Genomic DNA, 19,495 nt, shown 5'->3' on the forward strand with positions numbered 1-19,495 from the left:
CCTTGCGATGACGTGGGGCATCGTGATTGGTCGTGAGGATTTGTAAAAAGTTGTAGGTAGACTAAAGTGAGCTATTTATATTTTCTTATGATAACATGAAACATTTACACAACTAACAGCGACGAAAATGATTAAAATACTGCAATTAGCGCGGGCGTTAGCTAACGTGTGTTTGACGTTGCCATGGAGATCTGAGCCAAATCTGGCGAGAGTGTGTTGTTGAGGCAGAGACAAAGTTCATTTTCTTCTGAATTGTCCGTCTGAAAATTGTCCATTTTCGTGTCAAACTGTTCAGAAGAGATGTGGTTTGTGACAGATGAGTCCAATATTTACTATCGGGGCGAGGTGATTAACTTAGCTCTTTAGCTCTTTGAGATTGTTTGCTCTATATAAAGTGCATTACAAATAAAATTCATTATTATTATTATTATTATTAGCTAACATCTGCGGTAGCATCGATCTCCTTTATCCCATGGTCGTAGCCACGGAAACGTAACGCATTACGCCACCACGACGAGTCGCGGCCCCGGACACATTTGGTACCTACACCGGCTCCACTTTCTGCCTCCTCTGGACGATGCTAACAGGCCCCTCCCCTCTGCCCGTCTTTGACCATATTTGGATGAGCTAAGAGTCAGGGGGCGGAGTCAGGTGGAGCAGCTCTCTACGTAGGCTATGTATTCACATGACGACAGAGGGTACGCACGTGATGTCACGTAGGCTTGGGCGGTATACTGCAGGTATTTAAAAATAGCAACGGTATGAGTTTCAATACCGTCATGAAGAAATGCAATGCACTTATATAGGAGATAAGGATTAAATATTATATAAAAGTCATTTAATGTCTAAAATTGATGTCCAGTATCACTTACGTGTGGTTGAATTTTAATATGTTTTAGCCTACTAAAATAGGCTGGTCTGCTAATGTTTAGCCCTAGTATTCCGTTTCTGAACGGTGAAGACACAAGCCAATGTTTGGTAATGCCACCTGAGGCTTACGTCATCATTTTTAATTAGTCACGGTAATACCGTATACCGCGGTAAAATGTGGAGGAAGTTTGAAGGTATCAAAATTTGGATACCGCCCAAGCCTAATGTCACAGTACTCGGAAGTCGCTGCAGAACACTCACTGAGCGGCAAAAAGACCAAAGTCTGAGTACGAGTTTCGCTTTTACCGCCTTTACTACTGTCATGCATGCGTGCTTCTCTTTGTGTGTGACAAAAACAACAACAGAGAAACAAACAACGCTATGTGGAGACGAATGCACGGAACGATATTGCGTTGGTCGAGCAAAGCGTCGAAAAGTCTATTCGTGGCGGACGTAATTCTTTTGTGAATAGATGAATGTGTGGGAAACACTGGTATCGATGACGTCATTCGAGGGGAGTGTCGGCCATGTTGTAGCCTACGGATAAACCCTGAACAACCGTATGAACTTGTGTTGGAAACAAAGGTGGACAGGAACAAAGTCGTCACCATGACAACAAAAAACAACATGAAACACGTCGACGCCTTAGACGAGTTACCACGGAGGCGCCATGGTTCAGATCCATAAAGTCCGGTAGCAGGACCGGCCCCTGGTATAAACCCTCTATGTGGTTGTTTAGGGCCACAGCCGTTAGGTGGGGGGCCACATGATCAGAAAGGTACCGGGGTTCATCAAGTCATTTAAACATCCTGAGGTCTGCACGTGCAGCTATGAGCTTTATATGTAATGTGAAGTCAATATTCAGCTTATTTTATCTCACATTTGAGACATTTGGTGAAAATAGAACGGCAGAATGACAACATTTGTACTCAAAAAACAATCTTACAAAATGTCATTTTAGACTTGTTTTCTACACGTATCTATTACTGTATTCATATCCTATTTCAAGCACCAAAACAGTTCATTCTCATGACTGAAGGAGTGTTTTCACAAGGGATTTGACATTTTTCAAAAAGCAGACCTCAAATTTCCAGCATTTGGTCTAAATTATTTCTTTCTACAGTGTTCTAGGACAAACTGGCCTCAGTGTGCTTACAGCGGAGGTTCTAATATTTAGACATAAAACACTTGAGTATTGTTACATCTGCAAGTATCTTAAATATGTAAAAGTCGAGAAAATGGCCTCAAACCTCAGAGGGATAAACACGTCTGTATTCAGTTTTAACCAGTGATTTGGTGTTTGCGCTTAGAGTGCAGGGCCACAAACAAAAATCTTGTTTAGGGGGCCACCAACATCCTAGGCCCTGTCCGGTAGCTTTGTCCAGTAGCTTTTCCTCTGTTTTGCTAACGCTCCAGCTGGCCATGTGCATTTGTTTACAAGGAAGCCGGTGAGAATCAACACATGGAGCGGTGGATAACGTTATGTAACACATATTGGTTCTTCAGACCATCCGGCTTTCACTGGTCCATGCACCTGCTCTTTCATCCTATAAATTACCTAATTCAAACTTCAATGATATCGATACTAGTCAACATTAAGACTTGGTCCAAAGTATTAGTTTCTGACCTAAAAATAAAAAGAAGTGTTTTGGCTGTAAAACCTACACACTTCTTCACACAGCCATGCAAATTCACCAGCAATGTCAGGGAGGGAGTGGGTACACATGGTATTGATCACATGACTCTAATGTTATTCCCTTATTGGAGAAAGTGATGCTGTTACAACCATCCCCGGTCTCCCCTAAATAAAAATGTTTTTAGTGAAGAAGGGCTCCCCCTCCCTACAAAGGCCACTTTAACCACTGGTTCTACTGGTTCTACTGGTTCTACTGGTTCTACTGGTCCATGTTCTACTGGTTCTACAGATCATCTGACAGTAAAGACAGGAACACATCAGTTCCTCCCCCACTCCTCCTTTTCTTCTTCTTCTTCACACACTCGTCTGCACACGATAAATCTACTGCAGCCTCCCAGCTCTCTCTCTCTGTGTGTGCGTTAGTGTGTATTAGTGTGTGTATTAGTGTGTGTGTCTGTGTGTCTCTGTGTGTGTGTGTGTGTGTGTGTGTGTGTGTGTGTGTGTGTGTGTGTGTGTGTGTGTGTGTGTGTCTGTCTGTCTGTGTGTGTGTGAGAGCAACGTAACGAGCCCCTCACACCACCATGCTCCATCCAGCCCGGGGCCACAGGTCTGGTGACTGATGTGGATCAGAGTCACTGGAGCATCATCATCATCATCATCATCATCATCACCATCACCATCATCTTCATCATCTTCTACTGCTCCATGTGACATCACTGTTATGACATCACTGTTATGACATCACGGTCACTGTTGTTACATGGTTCTTACGCAACTCAGAGTCTGGTGGTGACACTTCAACACACTTCAGTCTCAGTCGTCTCCACCCACTACTCTGGTTCTACTGTAGTTGCGTTTCCATCCACCTTTTCTTATGCGCATTTTCACAAAATGTGCATAAATACTTGAATGGAAACACCAGAAATTCGAATAAAGGCAGTAAATGCACATAAAAGTTTATATGCTTGGAGGGGGTGGATTTGTCAGCGTATCGATTAAAGGAAATGCGACTTTTTGTTATGGAAACAGGTTTTGCGGTTGTTATGGAGGGATGTTGTGCTGTGTATGTGTATGGTGTGTGTTCTTTCTCCCTGTGTGTGTGTGTGTGTGTAGGTGGAGTTGATGGTCCCGCCCCTGATTGGCTACTGCATGAGCAGCTGGGCTATATAAGCCGTCCCGCCTTCCAAGATAAGTCCAGTCATTTTATGAGAAAAGGTTAAACAAATTGCAACAGAATCAAACTCAACTGGTTTTGTATCCTCAGCATGTCCTGAGTGAGGGAAAAAAAGCCCCGAAGAATCCCATGAGGGGAAAGTTTAGAAAAACACCCAAACATATCCCATTTATACGCATATAAAACATTTTTTTCACGTGAATAGGGTAAAATTTCTAACTTTTAGATATCTCCATGAAAATTACTGAGTTGATTACTTACATTAAGACAAACAAAAAATGTATTACAAGTTTTTTGAAATTCTTTGTTAACATGAGCAAATGTGCATAAATGTAAATAAATGTGCATAAATTGCACCGTTTTGACGGCACATGTATATATGAAGTTGCTGTGGTGGTACCGGCATGAAAATTGGAGTGAGTTGACTCCATCGGTCAACCGACAAGTTGACCACTTTAAATTTCAAGATGACTGTAAAATCCCCTGATTCGCACAAACTGAAATATGCTGCTATGGCCGGGTTTTGGTTGATTTTTCAAGACAGCCACATCCTTAGTAGAGCAGGTATGACATGAGCCAACAGTGCATAATCCAATTACGTATGGCTAATTTGCATACATACAGCACCTGATCTAAACATTGAGTAGAGCAGGTGAAAATGTCTTGTTCAATCTTGTTAACATATTACAGTTAAAAAACTTAAGGAATGGAACCAATTTAGGCCCATGAGCATTAATAGAGACGGAGCATGCCATACCTGCTCTACTAAGGATGTGGCTGTCTTGAAAAATTGCAGTCATCTTGAAATTTAAAGTGGTCAACTTGTCGGTTGACCGATGGAGTCAACTCATTCCAATTTTCATGCTGGTGCCACCACAGCAACTTCATATATACATGTGCCGTCAAAATGGTGCGATTTATGCAAATGTATGCAGATTTATGCAAATTTGCTAATGTTAACAAATAATTTCAAAAAACTTGTAATACATTTTTTGTTTGTCTTAATGTAAGTAATCAACTCAGTAATTTTCATGGAGATATCTAAAGGTTACAAATTTTACCCTATTCACATGAAAACATTTTTTTATATGCGTATAAATGGGATATGTTTGGGTGTTTTTCGAAACTTTCCCCTAATGGGATTCTTCGGGGCTTTTTTTCCCTCACTCAGGTCATGTTGAGGATACAAAATCAGTTGAGTTTGCTTCTGTTGCAATTTGTTTAACGTTGACCCCTTTTTTGGCCTAAAATTACTGGACTAGATGGCCTCTCCACTTTGACTCCTGTCACCATGTGTCTTTGCTATGTCTATTGTTGATAATAAAGGGAACACTTAAAGCAGAAGTAAGGTGAATGTTTGTGTTAATCTAAGTCTTAAATAGTTGTATCTTCCGACAGCAATCACTTCTATAGAGTGTTTGGTCTGAAACACGGGTCTGTCAGTCACTCTGCTCTGCTCTGAGCCCAGGAGAAAACTTTCCTTGTATCCTACAACCTTTATCCAATGAGGAGAGAGAACGGCATAAAGGGGCAGTCCTCTCTGTGTGTGCAGCCAAGGGATGCGCCTGAATGTGGTGACGTAGGGACGAGGACCAATAGATCCATGACGAGGGCGGGGGCTGCTAACTCCATCTGCTGTGGTGCGTTCAAGGCAACTCGTAACTGGTGTTTTTCCGACCTGTGAAGTGGTACCAGTTCGATCTGGTACGAGTTCACGGGTCAGAAGTTACGAGTGGCCGTTATAGTGACTTTCACAGGTAAAACAGGTCGGAGAAACACGAGTGGGTTGCCTGGAACGCTACAAAGTCGTAAGTCGTGACTCGTGACTTGAAGCTGTAATTTACGGTTTCAAAAGCCTGCCTGGAACGCAGCATTAGCCAAAACCACCGGATCGCTTACTTCTGCTTTAAGAGACACATTGTAACTCCAAGTATATCACACCCGTGTGAAATCAACCTGGGATGATAATTGTGATTTACATTGATATTTTTTATGTTATTTTGTTCTCAACACACTCTATTATTATATTGAATAACAATTTTAAACTGCAATATTTCATTAATTGAGATTGAATTGAGATTCCCTTTATTTTTTTGAGCAGTGTATATAAAGTGTGAACCTTGTGGCCTGTTCAGTGGCCCAGGCCCTCACACAGCAAGCAGTGGTAGGAGGGAGAATCCCGTTTTCTCATGTTTAACTGCAGGAGAGTAAGGTTAGGGTGTTTGTCATTGTGGCCATCAAGGCATTTATGGTGCAGCTGCAGAGTCCAACACAAATTTCCCTGAACGGGACAATAAAGTTTATCGTATCGTATCATGACATCATCATATGAAGTATGACATCACATGACATATTGATGGTCAGTGATGTCATCAATAGAAATGAGTCAGTGACACCTGGTGGCGACTCAGGGTCATTACACACACATCTCACCTGTCTGTCTCCACCTGTCTGTCTCTACCTGTCTCTCTCTAAGGCTGGTCTCCATGGTGATGTCTCTACCTGTCTGTCTCTCAGTCTCACCTGTATGGCATGAAGCTGGTCTCCATGGTGATGTCTCACCTGTAGGGCATGAGGCTGGTCTCCATGGTGATGTCACACTCCTTCAGGTAGATCTCCAGCCGTCGTCTCTCCATCAGCCTCCTGGCTGCCTCCAGTATGTGCGCGGCGAGCGCCGACTCCTCCCGCTCCTTCGTGCCCTTCTTGCCCTCGCCGCGCTCCGCTCTCCCAGAGTTCCCTCTGCTCACCTTGGGCTTCTTGGTGAATCCGTACAGCTCCTCCACCGAGAACTTCCCTCCTTTCCCCCCGCCGCCGCCGCCCGCCGAGCCCACGGCCGCTCCCGACGCCGAGGCGCGTCCTGCAAACATGGCTGGATGCACAAAATGTTCTTTAGTTAGTGTGAATGCTTTCAGCATTCACACTATTGTTCATCTGTTCGGCCATTTTCTTCCGCCTTTTTACGGTCTTCTTCTAGTCCTTCATACTTTGTGCTATTCCAACAATTCATACATCAAATCGTGCCGCTTTTTCTGGACTTTATCGGAATTACTTTTCTCTTTTCAAATATTCATACTTTTTGCAATATTCAACTATTTCTGATTTTTTTTTCCCCCATAGAGAATGCATTGGAACAGTCTTCAAACTCTTCAAATCTTCTTACTTCTTTCAGCCACTAAAGCTTCACCATACTTTCTGCTAGAGACTTCATTCAAATTCTAAGCTGTAGACAAACTTTTTAAGTGTTCCTCTATGACTCAGCTTATTGATATCTTCAACAGTTTCTGATATTTGGCAGTTTTAAAATCATTACGTTTTTTGACAAAATCCAGCTTTATAATGTGTGTGTGTTGCGTCTAACGAGCAGAGCTAGAGTGGTGACATCGTCAGCCAGAGTGGAGAGAGGCAAAAAAACATTCTAGAGTTTTTCTGGCTAAACTGTCAGCACGGCCACAAATTAAACTCTAGACAAATTATTTTCTCCAGTTTTGTAGCCACACTTGTCTTCTGGCTAAAATTCTGGTCAAAAATGCGAAGAGACTTAGATAATAATTTAAAATATTTTTTAAATGCAGCCAGGGAGCTCTCTGCTCTCATTCAGCCCAATGCATTTTTTTTCACAGCAGCAAGAGAAGGAGCTCAACTTTGTAACTTGCTGTTAAGTGCTTTTTAATTCGTTTTAATTCACCAAAAAATAGTCACAGGTCACAAAAAAGTCCTCTTCTTACTTGGTGTGGCTAATTTCTGCACTTTCCTTACTTTTTTTTTTAAGCAGAAGCCAGTGATCCTCTTATTAAAGGTTTTCTTTGCCCCTCACATACTGTCTCTGTCTGTAGCCTAGTGGTCAGCTCACTGGGCTGAAGACCTGAAGGTTGCTGGTTCAAATCTTGCCTCAACAACAATTATAGTGAATTATTTTCCCAGTCGTCCTCTGTTGACTTCTGATAACTTGCTTCATGTTGAAACTGCTGCTCTCAGCCTGAAATTCACAGACATTTTCATTCTAAGTCATTCAAGCTTGACTCTCAAGCTTTCTTGGTGTTGACACAGTGTGTTTCCAACAGGTGCAGCTTTGGGCTCGTGAACTTCAGAGTGAGACAGAGTACAGCTCATCAACAGACAACAGTCTCTGTAACTGTGTGCGCACTGTGGCCTAGAGGCAGAGTGAAAGTCTACTGATCATGAGGTTGTGGGTTTGATTCCTACCTCAGTCAAACATTTGTATGGTGATCACTGCTTGCACTATTTGCTAATTCTGCAACAGCGTTCAGCTGCTTTCAGCATTCACACGCATTTCCATCAGGAAATGATACTTTTATCTAGTTTTATTTAGTTGTTCAGTTTTAGTCAGTTCAACAAGTGATGAAGCAGCTTTAGGGACCGTTCGTTATTTATGGAATGGGCCACCGGAGGAAAATGGGGGGGGGTCATGTCATAATATTCTTTGTTGAGGGGTGGGTCCACTAAAAAAAAAAGGTCAGCGAGGGGGGGTCATTCAACATTTTGTCTGGAGGACACTGCAATGCTCGCAAAAAAACAAAAACAAAACAAAAACGGGACTTTTCAAAGCTGCAAGCACTGATGACAATGAGAGCCACGGCCCCTAAATCACAACGTTATTTTATATTGTTCTGATCTGCCCTGAGTGGGGTTCGAACCCGAGTCTCCCGCACCGCAGGCGAAGATGCTAACCGCTTCGCCAAGAACTCAATAAGGATTTCGCCCGCGGCTTAGCACGTCTTTTATGGGTGAGTGAGTTTAACTTCAGTACCGTACAGAGGCTACGCTGCCTGCCTGCCTCATTGCGTAACTCTACATAGTCTGAGCAGCACGTACGTTCACGTTGCTTTTGTGAATTGTAAACAAACAACCCGCCCCCCCCCCCCCCCCCTCGGTTTTCGCGTCCAGCAGTTTAGCGGCTAATTCAACAGCAGTGATGGATAACTGTACCGGAGAGGACAACTTCATGAGCTTCATTTGAGGAATAAACAGCAGCTTTTACCTGACGGGAGACCGACGCCTGAGCTACGGTAGCTAACAGCTAACAGGTTACAGACTTTCTCTCTCTCTCTCTCTCTCTCTCTCTCTCTCTCTCTCTCTCTCTCTCTCTCTCTCTCTCTCTCTCTCTCTTTCTTACACACACACACACACACACACACACACACACACACACACACACACACACAGTTGTCTATCATATCTGTCGTAAACCTTATAATAATACGTTGTTGAGTACAGTTCACATTATTGTTGCTTCGGTTTGAGTGTGGATTAATTGTTAATGGTTTGTTGTGTAATGTGAGCTGGTCCAAAATCGCGATTCTGTTATTGATGAGTTGGATTTTAATAACAGCTGATAAATGGCATTGTGATGAGAAGGTGTTGCACACATGGTTGTCAAAATGAAATAATGTAGTGTCACGCGCTACGTGATGCGATCGTGTCGATGGCTGGGGGGGGGGTCATGTATCTTTTGATAAGGCTTAATGCAGGGTCATGTTAAAATTTACTGACTCCGACAGGGGGGTCATGTAAAAAAAAAAAAAAGTCCCGTGAATCCCTCCGGTGGCACTGATGATAAATAACGATCAGTCCCTTACTTCAGTTTTTATTTTAGAGGAATTCAATAGTTTTTATTTAGTTTCGCTACTTTTCTCAGTGACGAGTAATCATAAAGTTACTGTTACCCCCGTTACAAGAGCCTCCATTCATCCATTCTGAAGAGGTATGGTGGAAATATTACAGAGTTAAGGTGGAAATAGTCGACTACAGAGTTAAGGTGGAAATAGTCGACTACAGAGTTAAGGTGGAAATACTAAAGAGTTAAGGTGGAAATAGTTAACTCCTACAGAGTTAAGGTAGAAATCCTAAAGAGTTAAGGTGGGAATACAAAGAGTTAAGGTGGAAATCCTACAGAGTTAAGGTGGAAATCATGCAGTGTTAAGGTGGAAATACTACAGAGTTAAGGTGGAAATACTAAAGAGGTGGAAATACTACAGAGTTAAGGTGGAAATCCTACAGAGTTAAGGTGGAAATACTACAGAGTTAAGGTGGAAATACTACAGAGTTCTATGCCGTTACCGTTACTGACAATAAGATGCATCGTTATCAGCGTTACTTGACTCAAGAAGTAGAAAATAATTCATCCATCTAGAGAGGAACTAAGTCTGGTGTCTCCTCCTCCTCTGTGTCTCTAACCCTCCTCTCCTCCATGTGCATCATCTGTTTCCAACAACGAAGCCGGTGAGAAATCAATCCATGGAGCGGTGGATGAGGTTATTTATCATCTACCATGTTACCATGTGTAGCCTATATCTGTGTAGTCTTATCTGTCATAAACCAGAGATTACAGGTTAGCGCGTAAAATTTAAATAAGTCTATATTTTAAGCTTGTTTGTAGCGGAAGCTCCTCTTCCTGGTCCGTCCAAATCTTGTGCGATTTGCGCCGGCGTCAGTGCAAATACAAGAGGGACATTACAGACGAGCACTATGGAGGTATTTGGATGTTTTTTGGTGTGTCTTTTTGGACGAAGAAAAGTGAGCTCCGTTCTCAACCGTCATATGGACATGCAGTGCTGCACGGAGCCCCGCTGTAACTCAGAGAAGCCACGGAGGACTCTGAAACTTCTCCCAGCCCTTAGTCCACATGAGGGGGAGGAGATAATGAGAAAAGAAATTTGAATTTTGGGTGAACTATCCCTTTAACATTTTTTTGAGGAATTTTACCAGTTTCTTCTATAATTTTTTAAAAACTTTTTGAAAATGTTACCACTTTTTTGATACATTTTTGAGAAAATATTTTACTTTTTTAAAGGGACAACGAGGAGTTTCTATTTGGTTATAAAAAGTCTCATATTAATGTGGATGAATCTCCGTTACCACTTGTTAATGGTCCATTTTAGATAAATCTATGGTTTTGTCTCTATGGTTATTTTGTTATTATAATTAAAGGGACAACCAGGAGTTTCTATTTGGTTATAAAAAAGTCTGATATTAATGTGGATGAATCTACGTTACCACTTGTTAAAGCTTCAGTTGGTAACAATTATTCAGTCATATTTGCTGGAACTGTCACTATATTCTGATGGTCAGACATTAAATGAGTAATTTAGGACAAAATCCAACTCCTCTGGCTCCACCTACAGCCTGTAATCGTATTTGCCAAAATCCACCGCGCCCGACGATTCTCCACCAGTCAGGTAGAGGGAGCAGGAGGAGCAGCCAATCACCGCTCCTACACGTCGTGCTATGGATACGGTACATCTTCTGTGGGTGCGTTTATGGCTACTTTGTGTGTGTCTGTGTGTGTGTGGGGCGCTTGGCAGAGGCAAAGACGGTTTATAAACTCTTTGGCAGAGGTTCATAAAGGGACCTGACGGAGTATTGTCTTGAAATTTCCGAGCAAGTCGCAGAGTTTACTTTCACTTTCGTCAACTTACCAACTGGAGCTTTAATGGTCCATTTTAGATAAATCTATGGTTTTGTCTCTATGGTTATTTTGTTATTATTAGTGGTGGTGGAAATGCTGGGCGAGCCGACCAGCGTTTCTTTACTTTCGGTTTCGTGGCGAGTCATGAGAATAACGCCGCCGTATGAATCTCCGTTTATGGTGGGAACTACGACGGTATGTGATCGTCTTCCAACCTCTGACTTTAATTATTGATGAATGAAAACATGAGTCTGTCTTGACCCGGTCAAAGAATTTCACGGTGCGGAGGCTCATAAATGTAGTGAGAAAACACTTCGCTTTAACAAAACTCCTGGTTGTCCCTTTAAAGAATTCTCACTACTTTTTTCTAGAATTTGTTTTAAAAAACTTCTTTATTTGAAATTTTTTATCACTTTTTTCTTTAAAAAAAAAAGAAAGTAATTTTTCCAGAATTTTCTCAACAATATTTTTGACCAAAAAAAGTAATTTTCTTCAGTCTTCAGAAATCAATCCATGGAGGCACGTGCACCTGTCCCCTTTGCACCTTGATGCCCAATTTCATTTCACTAGATTATGTTTTGAACTATAATAACCCTGTACACCTGTAAACACACCTGTCGACAGGTGTGTTGACAGGTGTGTTTACAGGTGTGTGTGTGTGTGTGTGTGTGTGTGTGTGTGTGTGTGTGTGTCCTACCTGTGGTCAGGTGAGTCCGGTGTGTGTGTGCGGTCGTCTGCTGCCGGTCGTCCCCGGTCGTCTCTCCGTCCTGCTGCTCCGTGTGTCTGTGCCGCGGCTCATTTTAATCCCGCTGCTGTAATCCCTCCAATCAGAGCTCACATATCAGGTCTGTCTACGTTGCTAATGACGACCTGCATCCCTAAAAAAAAAAAAAAACTCCGCCAGAGAGAGTACAGATGTCTGCCGTGGCCCGGTGCCCGTAATCCAGATGCATCTCTAATCTCACACAGAGGACAGGACGAGGGACAAGGACGCAGCTGCAGGTTCGATTCCTCTTCTCTGACTGGAACTGTTATTCTTTCACTCTGATAAAGTGAATTGATCCGGTCCATCACTCTGATCAGTTATCAGTTTCATATCGATTTTCATATTAATCGCGATTTAGGATAGGAATTAATAAGCTCATGCTTCTTCCTACTCCTTTTCAAACATACAAGGTTTTTATCGACTAGTGCTTCAAGTGTAATATGTTATTCACATGTTTGAATTAAAGCAGAAGTAAGGTGAATGTTTGTGTTAATATAAGTCTTAAATAGTTATATATTCCGACAGCAATCACTTCTATAGAGTGTTTGGTCTGAAACACGGGTCTGTCAGTCACTCTGCTCTGCTCTGAGCCCAGGAGAAAACTTTCCTGGTATCCTACAATTTTTATCCAATGAGGAGAGAGAACGGCATAAAGGGGCAGTCCTCTCTGTGTGTGCAGCCAAGGGATGCGCCTGAATGTGGTGACGTAGGGGGGTCATTATCAAAATACGGTGAAAAACATGTCCCTGCACTTTCCAGACACACAAATGCTTGAAAATTTAAAAAAATCATCCACATTAAACCAAAATTATGTAATTTAAAACCATTTTAAATGATGATGATAATTTCAGTTTATATATTTACTGTTTTATTTTATTTTTTTCTGTTTTAATTTCCTTTGTATCTAAAAAAAAACACTTGTCCCACTGCCATGGTTCAACGCTATTGGACAGTGTAAAAATATTTCCTCTTTTTTGTTTAAAAAAAAAGAAGTGGTCAATGATGGGCAAACACTGGGCTTAATATATGAATAAAATTAAATCTAAATTGGCTATTTAATAATAAAATATTTTTAAAAGAATATCTGTCCTTCAATTTGGTGTCATTGGTGTTACTGGTATCACAGACCATTATTTTGAAAGGTTAAGAATATGTAAGAGAACTCCCAAGGTCAGAAAGAAGAAGGAGAAAAAGAGCCATTTAAGACAATACATTGTGAGTGTCTCTTTCATGAGTAAAAAGTAAGATATTTCCAATTAAAATGTCATTTTTCAATGTGGTTCTTTTTTTGTGTCATTGGTGTTACTTTGGTTTGCGCTATAATGAAATATTTTTATGGAGAAAAAAACAGTTTAATAACTATAATTTATAGATTTTAAGACTCATGCTGGCTTTGGGCTAGCTTGGACACTATTTTGTGTAATTAGCCTTTTATAGATATTTGTTATTGGTGTTACTGTCGAAGACTAAATACGTTTAATAAATGAAAAAAAAAGAAAAATATTATAGTTGTCCATTATAGTTGGTAACATGGTCAACATGCTAATAAATAGTTCCCACTAAATTAAATTTGTGAAAACTGAATAAAAAATTTGAACTTTTTTGACTCGGAAAATCACCGTATTTTGATAATGACCCAGGGACGAGGACTGTTATGGTGCGTTCAAGGAAACTCGTAACTGGTGTTTTTCCGACCTGTGAAGTGGTACCAGGTCGATCTGGTACGAGTTCACGGGTCAGAAGTTACGAGTGGCCGTTATAGTGACTTTCACCGGTAAAACAGGTCGGAGAAACACGAGTGGGTTGCCTGGAACGCTACAAAGTCGTAAGTCGTGACTTGAAGCTGTAATTTACGATTTCAAAAGCCTGCCTGGAACGCAGCATTAGCCAAAACCACCGGATCGCTTACTTCTGCTTTAAAGTATTCATTCATTCATTCATTAATTCATTCATTTTTTTCTGCCGATTTTTTAATTTTTTAAATTTTTTTGGGACGACCAATCTTTATTGTACGATCATGTATTCTGTGCCATTACACTCGACAAAGTCAAACCGGCCTGTTGTGTTGGTTTGTTCACAGATATCTATGTGAACAAACCAACACAACAGACAAACTGATGTGATGTGTGTATTGTTTTTTGTTAATATGACTTATGATGTATTATCAAGTGTTTGGTTCAACCTGCTCTTGTTTAAGGAAAGAAAATCACAATAATTGAAATATAAAATCACAATACTTGGTAAAATCGAATCGCAAATACTTGTTTAATCAGAATCGCAATTTAAATCGAATCGGGACCCATAAAATCATCGTTAGAGAATCGAATCGGCACAAAAGCGTATCGGCCCAGCTCTAGTCGTTTTATTTAACCCAAACATAAAACTACATGAACACAGTCACATACAGAGCAACGCTAGACTGGAGCTCTGTAACAAGTTATATTAAACAACTAAATAGATTTAAAACAGCTCTAAAACAACATTACTTTAAAAAGAACTTCCATTAATAAGGATGTTGTTCGATTCCTCTTCTCTGACTAGAACTGTTATTCTTTTACTCTGATAAAGTGAATTAATCCGGTCCCGTCCATCACTCTGATCAGTTATCAGTTTCATATTGATCGGTCCAGCTGTTAAACAGACACACAGCTGACGGTTGATTTATTTAACCCAACATAAAACCACATGAACACAGTCACATACAGAGAAATACAAGACTGGAGCTCTGTAACAAGTAGGGACGTCACGATAATAGATTTTTTTGGTACGATTATTTCTGCTGTTCCCAGAAATAATCACGGTATTACGATCATCACGATTATTATGCACTAATTAATTTCACAACACTATTAATGTGTAAAATCAAATACTATAGTTGAAATATACATTACTAATTATAAAATATTTAAAATATCTATTAAAATATGAACAATTATTCATCCGCCAGGGGAAGTGTCATCGATACCAAATGTTTAAGTTAATTTTAATCTTTTTTTTTAATTACAAATGACACTCTAGCATTTAAATTCCCACCAATTCAAAGTTACTTTTATAGGTAAATGGACCAGTGTCTGAGCATTCACCTTCACTTTGGAGCACATCTGCACATACGGTTCATACATGATCTTTTTTTTTGGAAAGTGACGGTATTTAGGAAGTTTAGATAGTAATGGTGACATCCCTAGTAACAAGTTATAAAAACAACTAAATAGATTTAAAACAGCTCTAAAACAACATTATTTTAAAAAGAACTTCCATTGATCAGGATATTGTTGTTAATATGTAAAGACATGGGTTATAGTGTAGTTTATTATCATTACTTCAAACAAGCCGACATGTTTGTAAAACTAGATGTTAGAGCCATTTTGTAAATTACACATAAGGTGATAAATAATTTAGATTTGTTGGATTTATTCTGATTTTGTATATTGAGGTTATAAGAGTGCCTATTAGTTAATAACAGCTGCTCTCTTCTTATTGGCTGAGACGTGCGTAACGTCATGTGTGCACATTTAGGTTCAGTTATGATTATGGAGGCGAGGAGAGCGTGCTAGTTTCTGACCGTGCTAATCGTGCTAATGATTATGGCCTGATTTTGGATTGATACACAGTTTTTTATTCTTGTTGTAAAGAGAAGAAAGGTTTCAATAAATAAACCCTTGTGAGAAAGAAGAACTGTGGAGTTTTTGTGGCCTAAGACACGCGTCAACTACACGCTCACACTCCATAATTTTAGTGTGTGTTTAAAAAGTAAAAAGAGACGCAGCCACACTTACACCAAGTTGACGCTCGGTGTGTTCAGGTGCAGTGGGAAGCTCCCGTTTGTGTCACTGCAAAAACTCTAAATCTTACCAATAATATTTGTCTTATTTCTAGTCAAAACAAATCTCATTCTACTTAAAATCAGACTCATCACATTAAAAGCAGCTTGTTTTTAGACACTTTTTCCTTCTTTCAAGCAGATTTTCACTTGAAATAAGTAGAAAAATCTGATAGTGGAGCAAGTTTTTCTTTCTTATTACAAACACAAAACACTCGCTTTCAGATTCTTGTACTTATTTTAAGTAAAAATGAGTTTGAAACAAGTGAAAATGATCTAAAAACAAGTTCATTTTAGGTGATGAGTCTTATTTTAAGTGGAAAGAGTTTAGTTTTGACTAGAAATGAGACATTTTGACAAGAAATATTCTTGGAAAAATGTTGAGGTTTTGCAGTGAACACATCAACTCTGGACTTGCTTCAAGTAAATAAACTTCTGGGTGCATGTTTGAGTCTCCATCTGACGCTGTCTGTGGCTTTGAGGGATGGAAACAGCCTGAGCAGCAGAACTTACATCCGCTCCCATTCATCGTTGCCGTGGCGACGCGGGGACAGACCATAACTACCGCAACACAGGAGCGATTAAACTGAAAACCTTCAGATTCCTTCTGTTAGACCTGAAATGTTAGGAACATACAGCCTGAGGTGAATTTGCTCGGAATTGTCCTTTAACTGTATAGTAACTGTAACTCTGTAGTAATTTTTTTTTCTATCTCTATTCCTAAATAAAGATGTCTATGTCTATATGCTCTATATTGTCTATGTATCTGTTTGTATCTGTCTGAATGTGTATTCTTTTCCTTTTTTTAAATTATCTTTTTCTTTTAATGAACAAACAGACAAACAAAAACATAGTAAAATAATCAGACATTATGAAAAGTAAAAATAATAATAATAACAATAATAGTAATAAAAATAGGAAAGAAAAAAAATACAAATTCTAATAATTACATAAAGGTTTCAGTCAGAGGATACATTTTCATAAAGTACTGTATATGCACTAGGTACGACAGAAAATACATCACTTACAATTGAAAATACTTTACACATCCTTTGTTATATATATCTCACCCATTTCTCCTCTCATCTTTTTTCAAAAACACAAACTTGATGTCTAATTCTCATTGTTATTTTCTCCATTACATACGTATATCTCATTAACCAAATCCCTCCATTTAGAATTGTTTAAATTATCATCTTTTAACCAGTTTCTTGTAATTTGTTTAATTAGTGCTACTCTTATTATTAAAAACAAATATATATCATTCTTCTTGATGTTTTCTGGTAGTTTCCCAAGTAATAAAACAAGGGTTATTATTCACAGAAATGCCAAAAGTATTTGATAATTCTGTAACAGAATCTAACCAAAAACCATCTAAAACTTTACAGGACCAAAATATATGACTGACTGTGGTGTGCTATTTGCTCCCATTTGCTGTATTCTTTTCCATATAATATATTTTTGACCTCAGGAAGAAGAACAGATGCTAAAGGGGAACTGAACGGTCTCCACTGACCCGTTCTTATGTCTTTAACGCATAAAAGAACCACATTAATGTGTTTAAGGCCTTTTTGACTTTGTCAGGAACCTCTGTTTAAACTAAAGAAAACAAACTTATTTGTTTTTACAGACTTCTAAATCGCTCTGGTTGAAATCATGACATCTGTGTTGTTAGAGTCGGTTATAACGATAAGAAGGAACTGAAATCCTAAGTGTTCAACTAACCTTTTCATGGAATGTAAGCGCCGTTTATTATCGTTTTGTCATTTGTGCTGATTTATGTCGACTAGTAACTCGTTTTGAATGTGCTTTGAGTTTTGAGCCGTCTGTGTTGATGTTTGGGCTTGTGTGGCTTCCGTAGCTAGAGCAGGAAGTGAAGCGTTGTTGAAAGTGTTGAATATTCACAGATCATATCGATTGGAAAAAAACTTGGATGCTTCCTAACAAGTTTTTAATCACAAATAAGGTTAAGGAGGTTTCTTACAAAATCATACATAAATATTATCCAGCTAATCATTATATGCAAAAATGTAAAAAGGACATTAATATTAGCTGCTCTTTCTGTAATTTGCATCCAGAAACAGTTGTTCATTTGTTCTGGCTTTGCTCTCACACGAAAAAACTATGGGCAGACCTTAGTAAATTTATTATTGACTCTTTTACAATAGATTTTATTTTACTTTGGGAAAATGTTGTTTTTGGTTTCCATAATTATCCCAAGAAAGAAGGAAAATGTTACTTTTTAGTAAATCTGTTTTTATTTTTTGCAAAATTTCATATTCATAAAAGTAAATTTTCTAAGAAAACCCCTTGCTTTTATGTTTTTCAAAAAGAAATGGAACTTTATTTTAAGCTAATCACCAAATCAGCAAATGAAAAGGCTATTAAAACCATAATAACCTTGTTTTATAATGAACATCAGCCCTGGCACATGTTCTTTGTGTTTTCATTGTATACTGTTCCCTGTATACTATTTGTACTTGTCAACTTCTTTTAAATAAAGCTGTTGATTGAAAAAAAAAAAAAAGTGTTGAATAAATGAGAGTTGCGTTGTCTGCAGCTCGACGAGTATAAACGGTCTCCTGTCATCTCTCATGAGTGGTTAACAAGAGAACAAGAGAACGTCAGATAGCCACAGCATCATGGATAATGAACCTAACAACGGAACCAAGAGATGAGAAACAAACTGGAGGATAAATAATAATAATGTTTTTAGTGTTTTACAGCTGATTTAAGACCGGGAGTCAGTGTGAGGACGATGAGGTCAGAGGTCAGAGGAAGACTCTGCTGGTCATGTGACAGATGTTGGAGGCTCAGAGAGGAATTGTGGGTAAATGGAAACGTCTGCTGTTTGTCCTTTTCCTGTTTCTGACTAACTGTGTGTGTGTGTGTGTGTGTGTGTGTGTGTTGGCAGTGGGATTAGAGATTTAGAGCGACCACAGGGATTACACTGACTGAACACACACACACACACACGCTGCAGTTTTGTCTTTTTGTATATGGAGCAGTGACCTGAGTCTGGTTACATGTGTTCAGGTTTGAAACTTTCAGCTTCTGTATTGATATTATTACTTTAATCTCAGTGTTTAGTGTCCTTTAGTTGTGTCTTTTTGTTGAGTTTTCCTCCTCATCTGCACCTGAAACTCACTGGTTGTGTTGTTACGTAACCTGATGGTCGACATCTGTCTGTGACTTTACACCTCCTGCAGGCCCGGTGGCCCCTGGTATAAACCCTCTATGTGGTTGTTTAGGGCCACAGCCGTTAGGTGGGGGGGGGGCCACATGATCAGAAAGGTACCGGGGTTCATCAAGTCATTTAAACATCCTGAGGTCTGCACGTGCAGCTATGAGCTTTATATGTAATGTGAAGTCAATATTCAGCTTCTTTTATCTCACATTTGAGACATTTGGTGAAAATAGAACGGCAGAATGACAACATTTGTGCTCAGAAAACAATCTTACAAAATGTCATTTTAGACTTGTTTTCTACACGTATCTATTACTGTATTCATATCCTATTTCAAGCACCAAAACAGTTCATTCTCATGACTGAAGGAGTGTTTTCACAAGGGATTTGACATTTTTCAAAAAGCAGACCTCAAATTTCCAGCATTTGTCCTAAATTATTTCTTTCTACAGTGTTCTAGGACAAACTGGCCTCAGTGTGCTTACAGCGGAGGTTCTAATATTTAGACATAAAACACTTGAGTATTGTTACATCTGCAACTATCTTAAAAAGATACATCTATCAGAGCATCTTTTTACATTATTTTTCCCCTTTTTTTTGTCATTTTTATTAATTA

The 19,495-nt window shown here is 39.4% G+C and overlaps 2 protein-coding genes across 2 annotated transcripts in view; both read right to left on the reverse strand.

The window, feature by feature from the left end:
• Positions 1–11,823, reverse strand: part of LOC146968270 (voltage-gated potassium channel subunit beta-3-like) — a 41,347-nt gene extending 29,524 nt beyond the window's left edge. Inside the window, exons 1-2 of the mRNA XM_085760181.1 lie at positions 11,804–11,823; positions 6,243–6,549 (exon numbers count right to left, since the gene is read on the reverse strand). Of these exons, the coding sequence (XP_085616307.1) occupies positions 6,243–6,547 (305 nt within the window). The 5' untranslated portion in view covers positions 6,548–6,549; positions 11,804–11,823. The remainder of the gene's footprint in view (positions 1–6,242; positions 6,550–11,803) is intronic.
• The window catches only part of LOC146968260 (beta-enolase), a 471,092-nt gene that overhangs the window by 183,006 nt on the left and 268,591 nt on the right, over positions 1–19,495 (reverse strand). The window lies entirely within an intron of this gene.

Source organism: Trachurus japonicus, chromosome 18, assembly GCF_045865225.1.
Source record: "Trachurus japonicus isolate A0001 chromosome 18, Traja_1.0".
Taxonomy (NCBI): domain Eukaryota; kingdom Metazoa; phylum Chordata; class Actinopteri; order Carangiformes; family Carangidae; genus Trachurus; species Trachurus japonicus.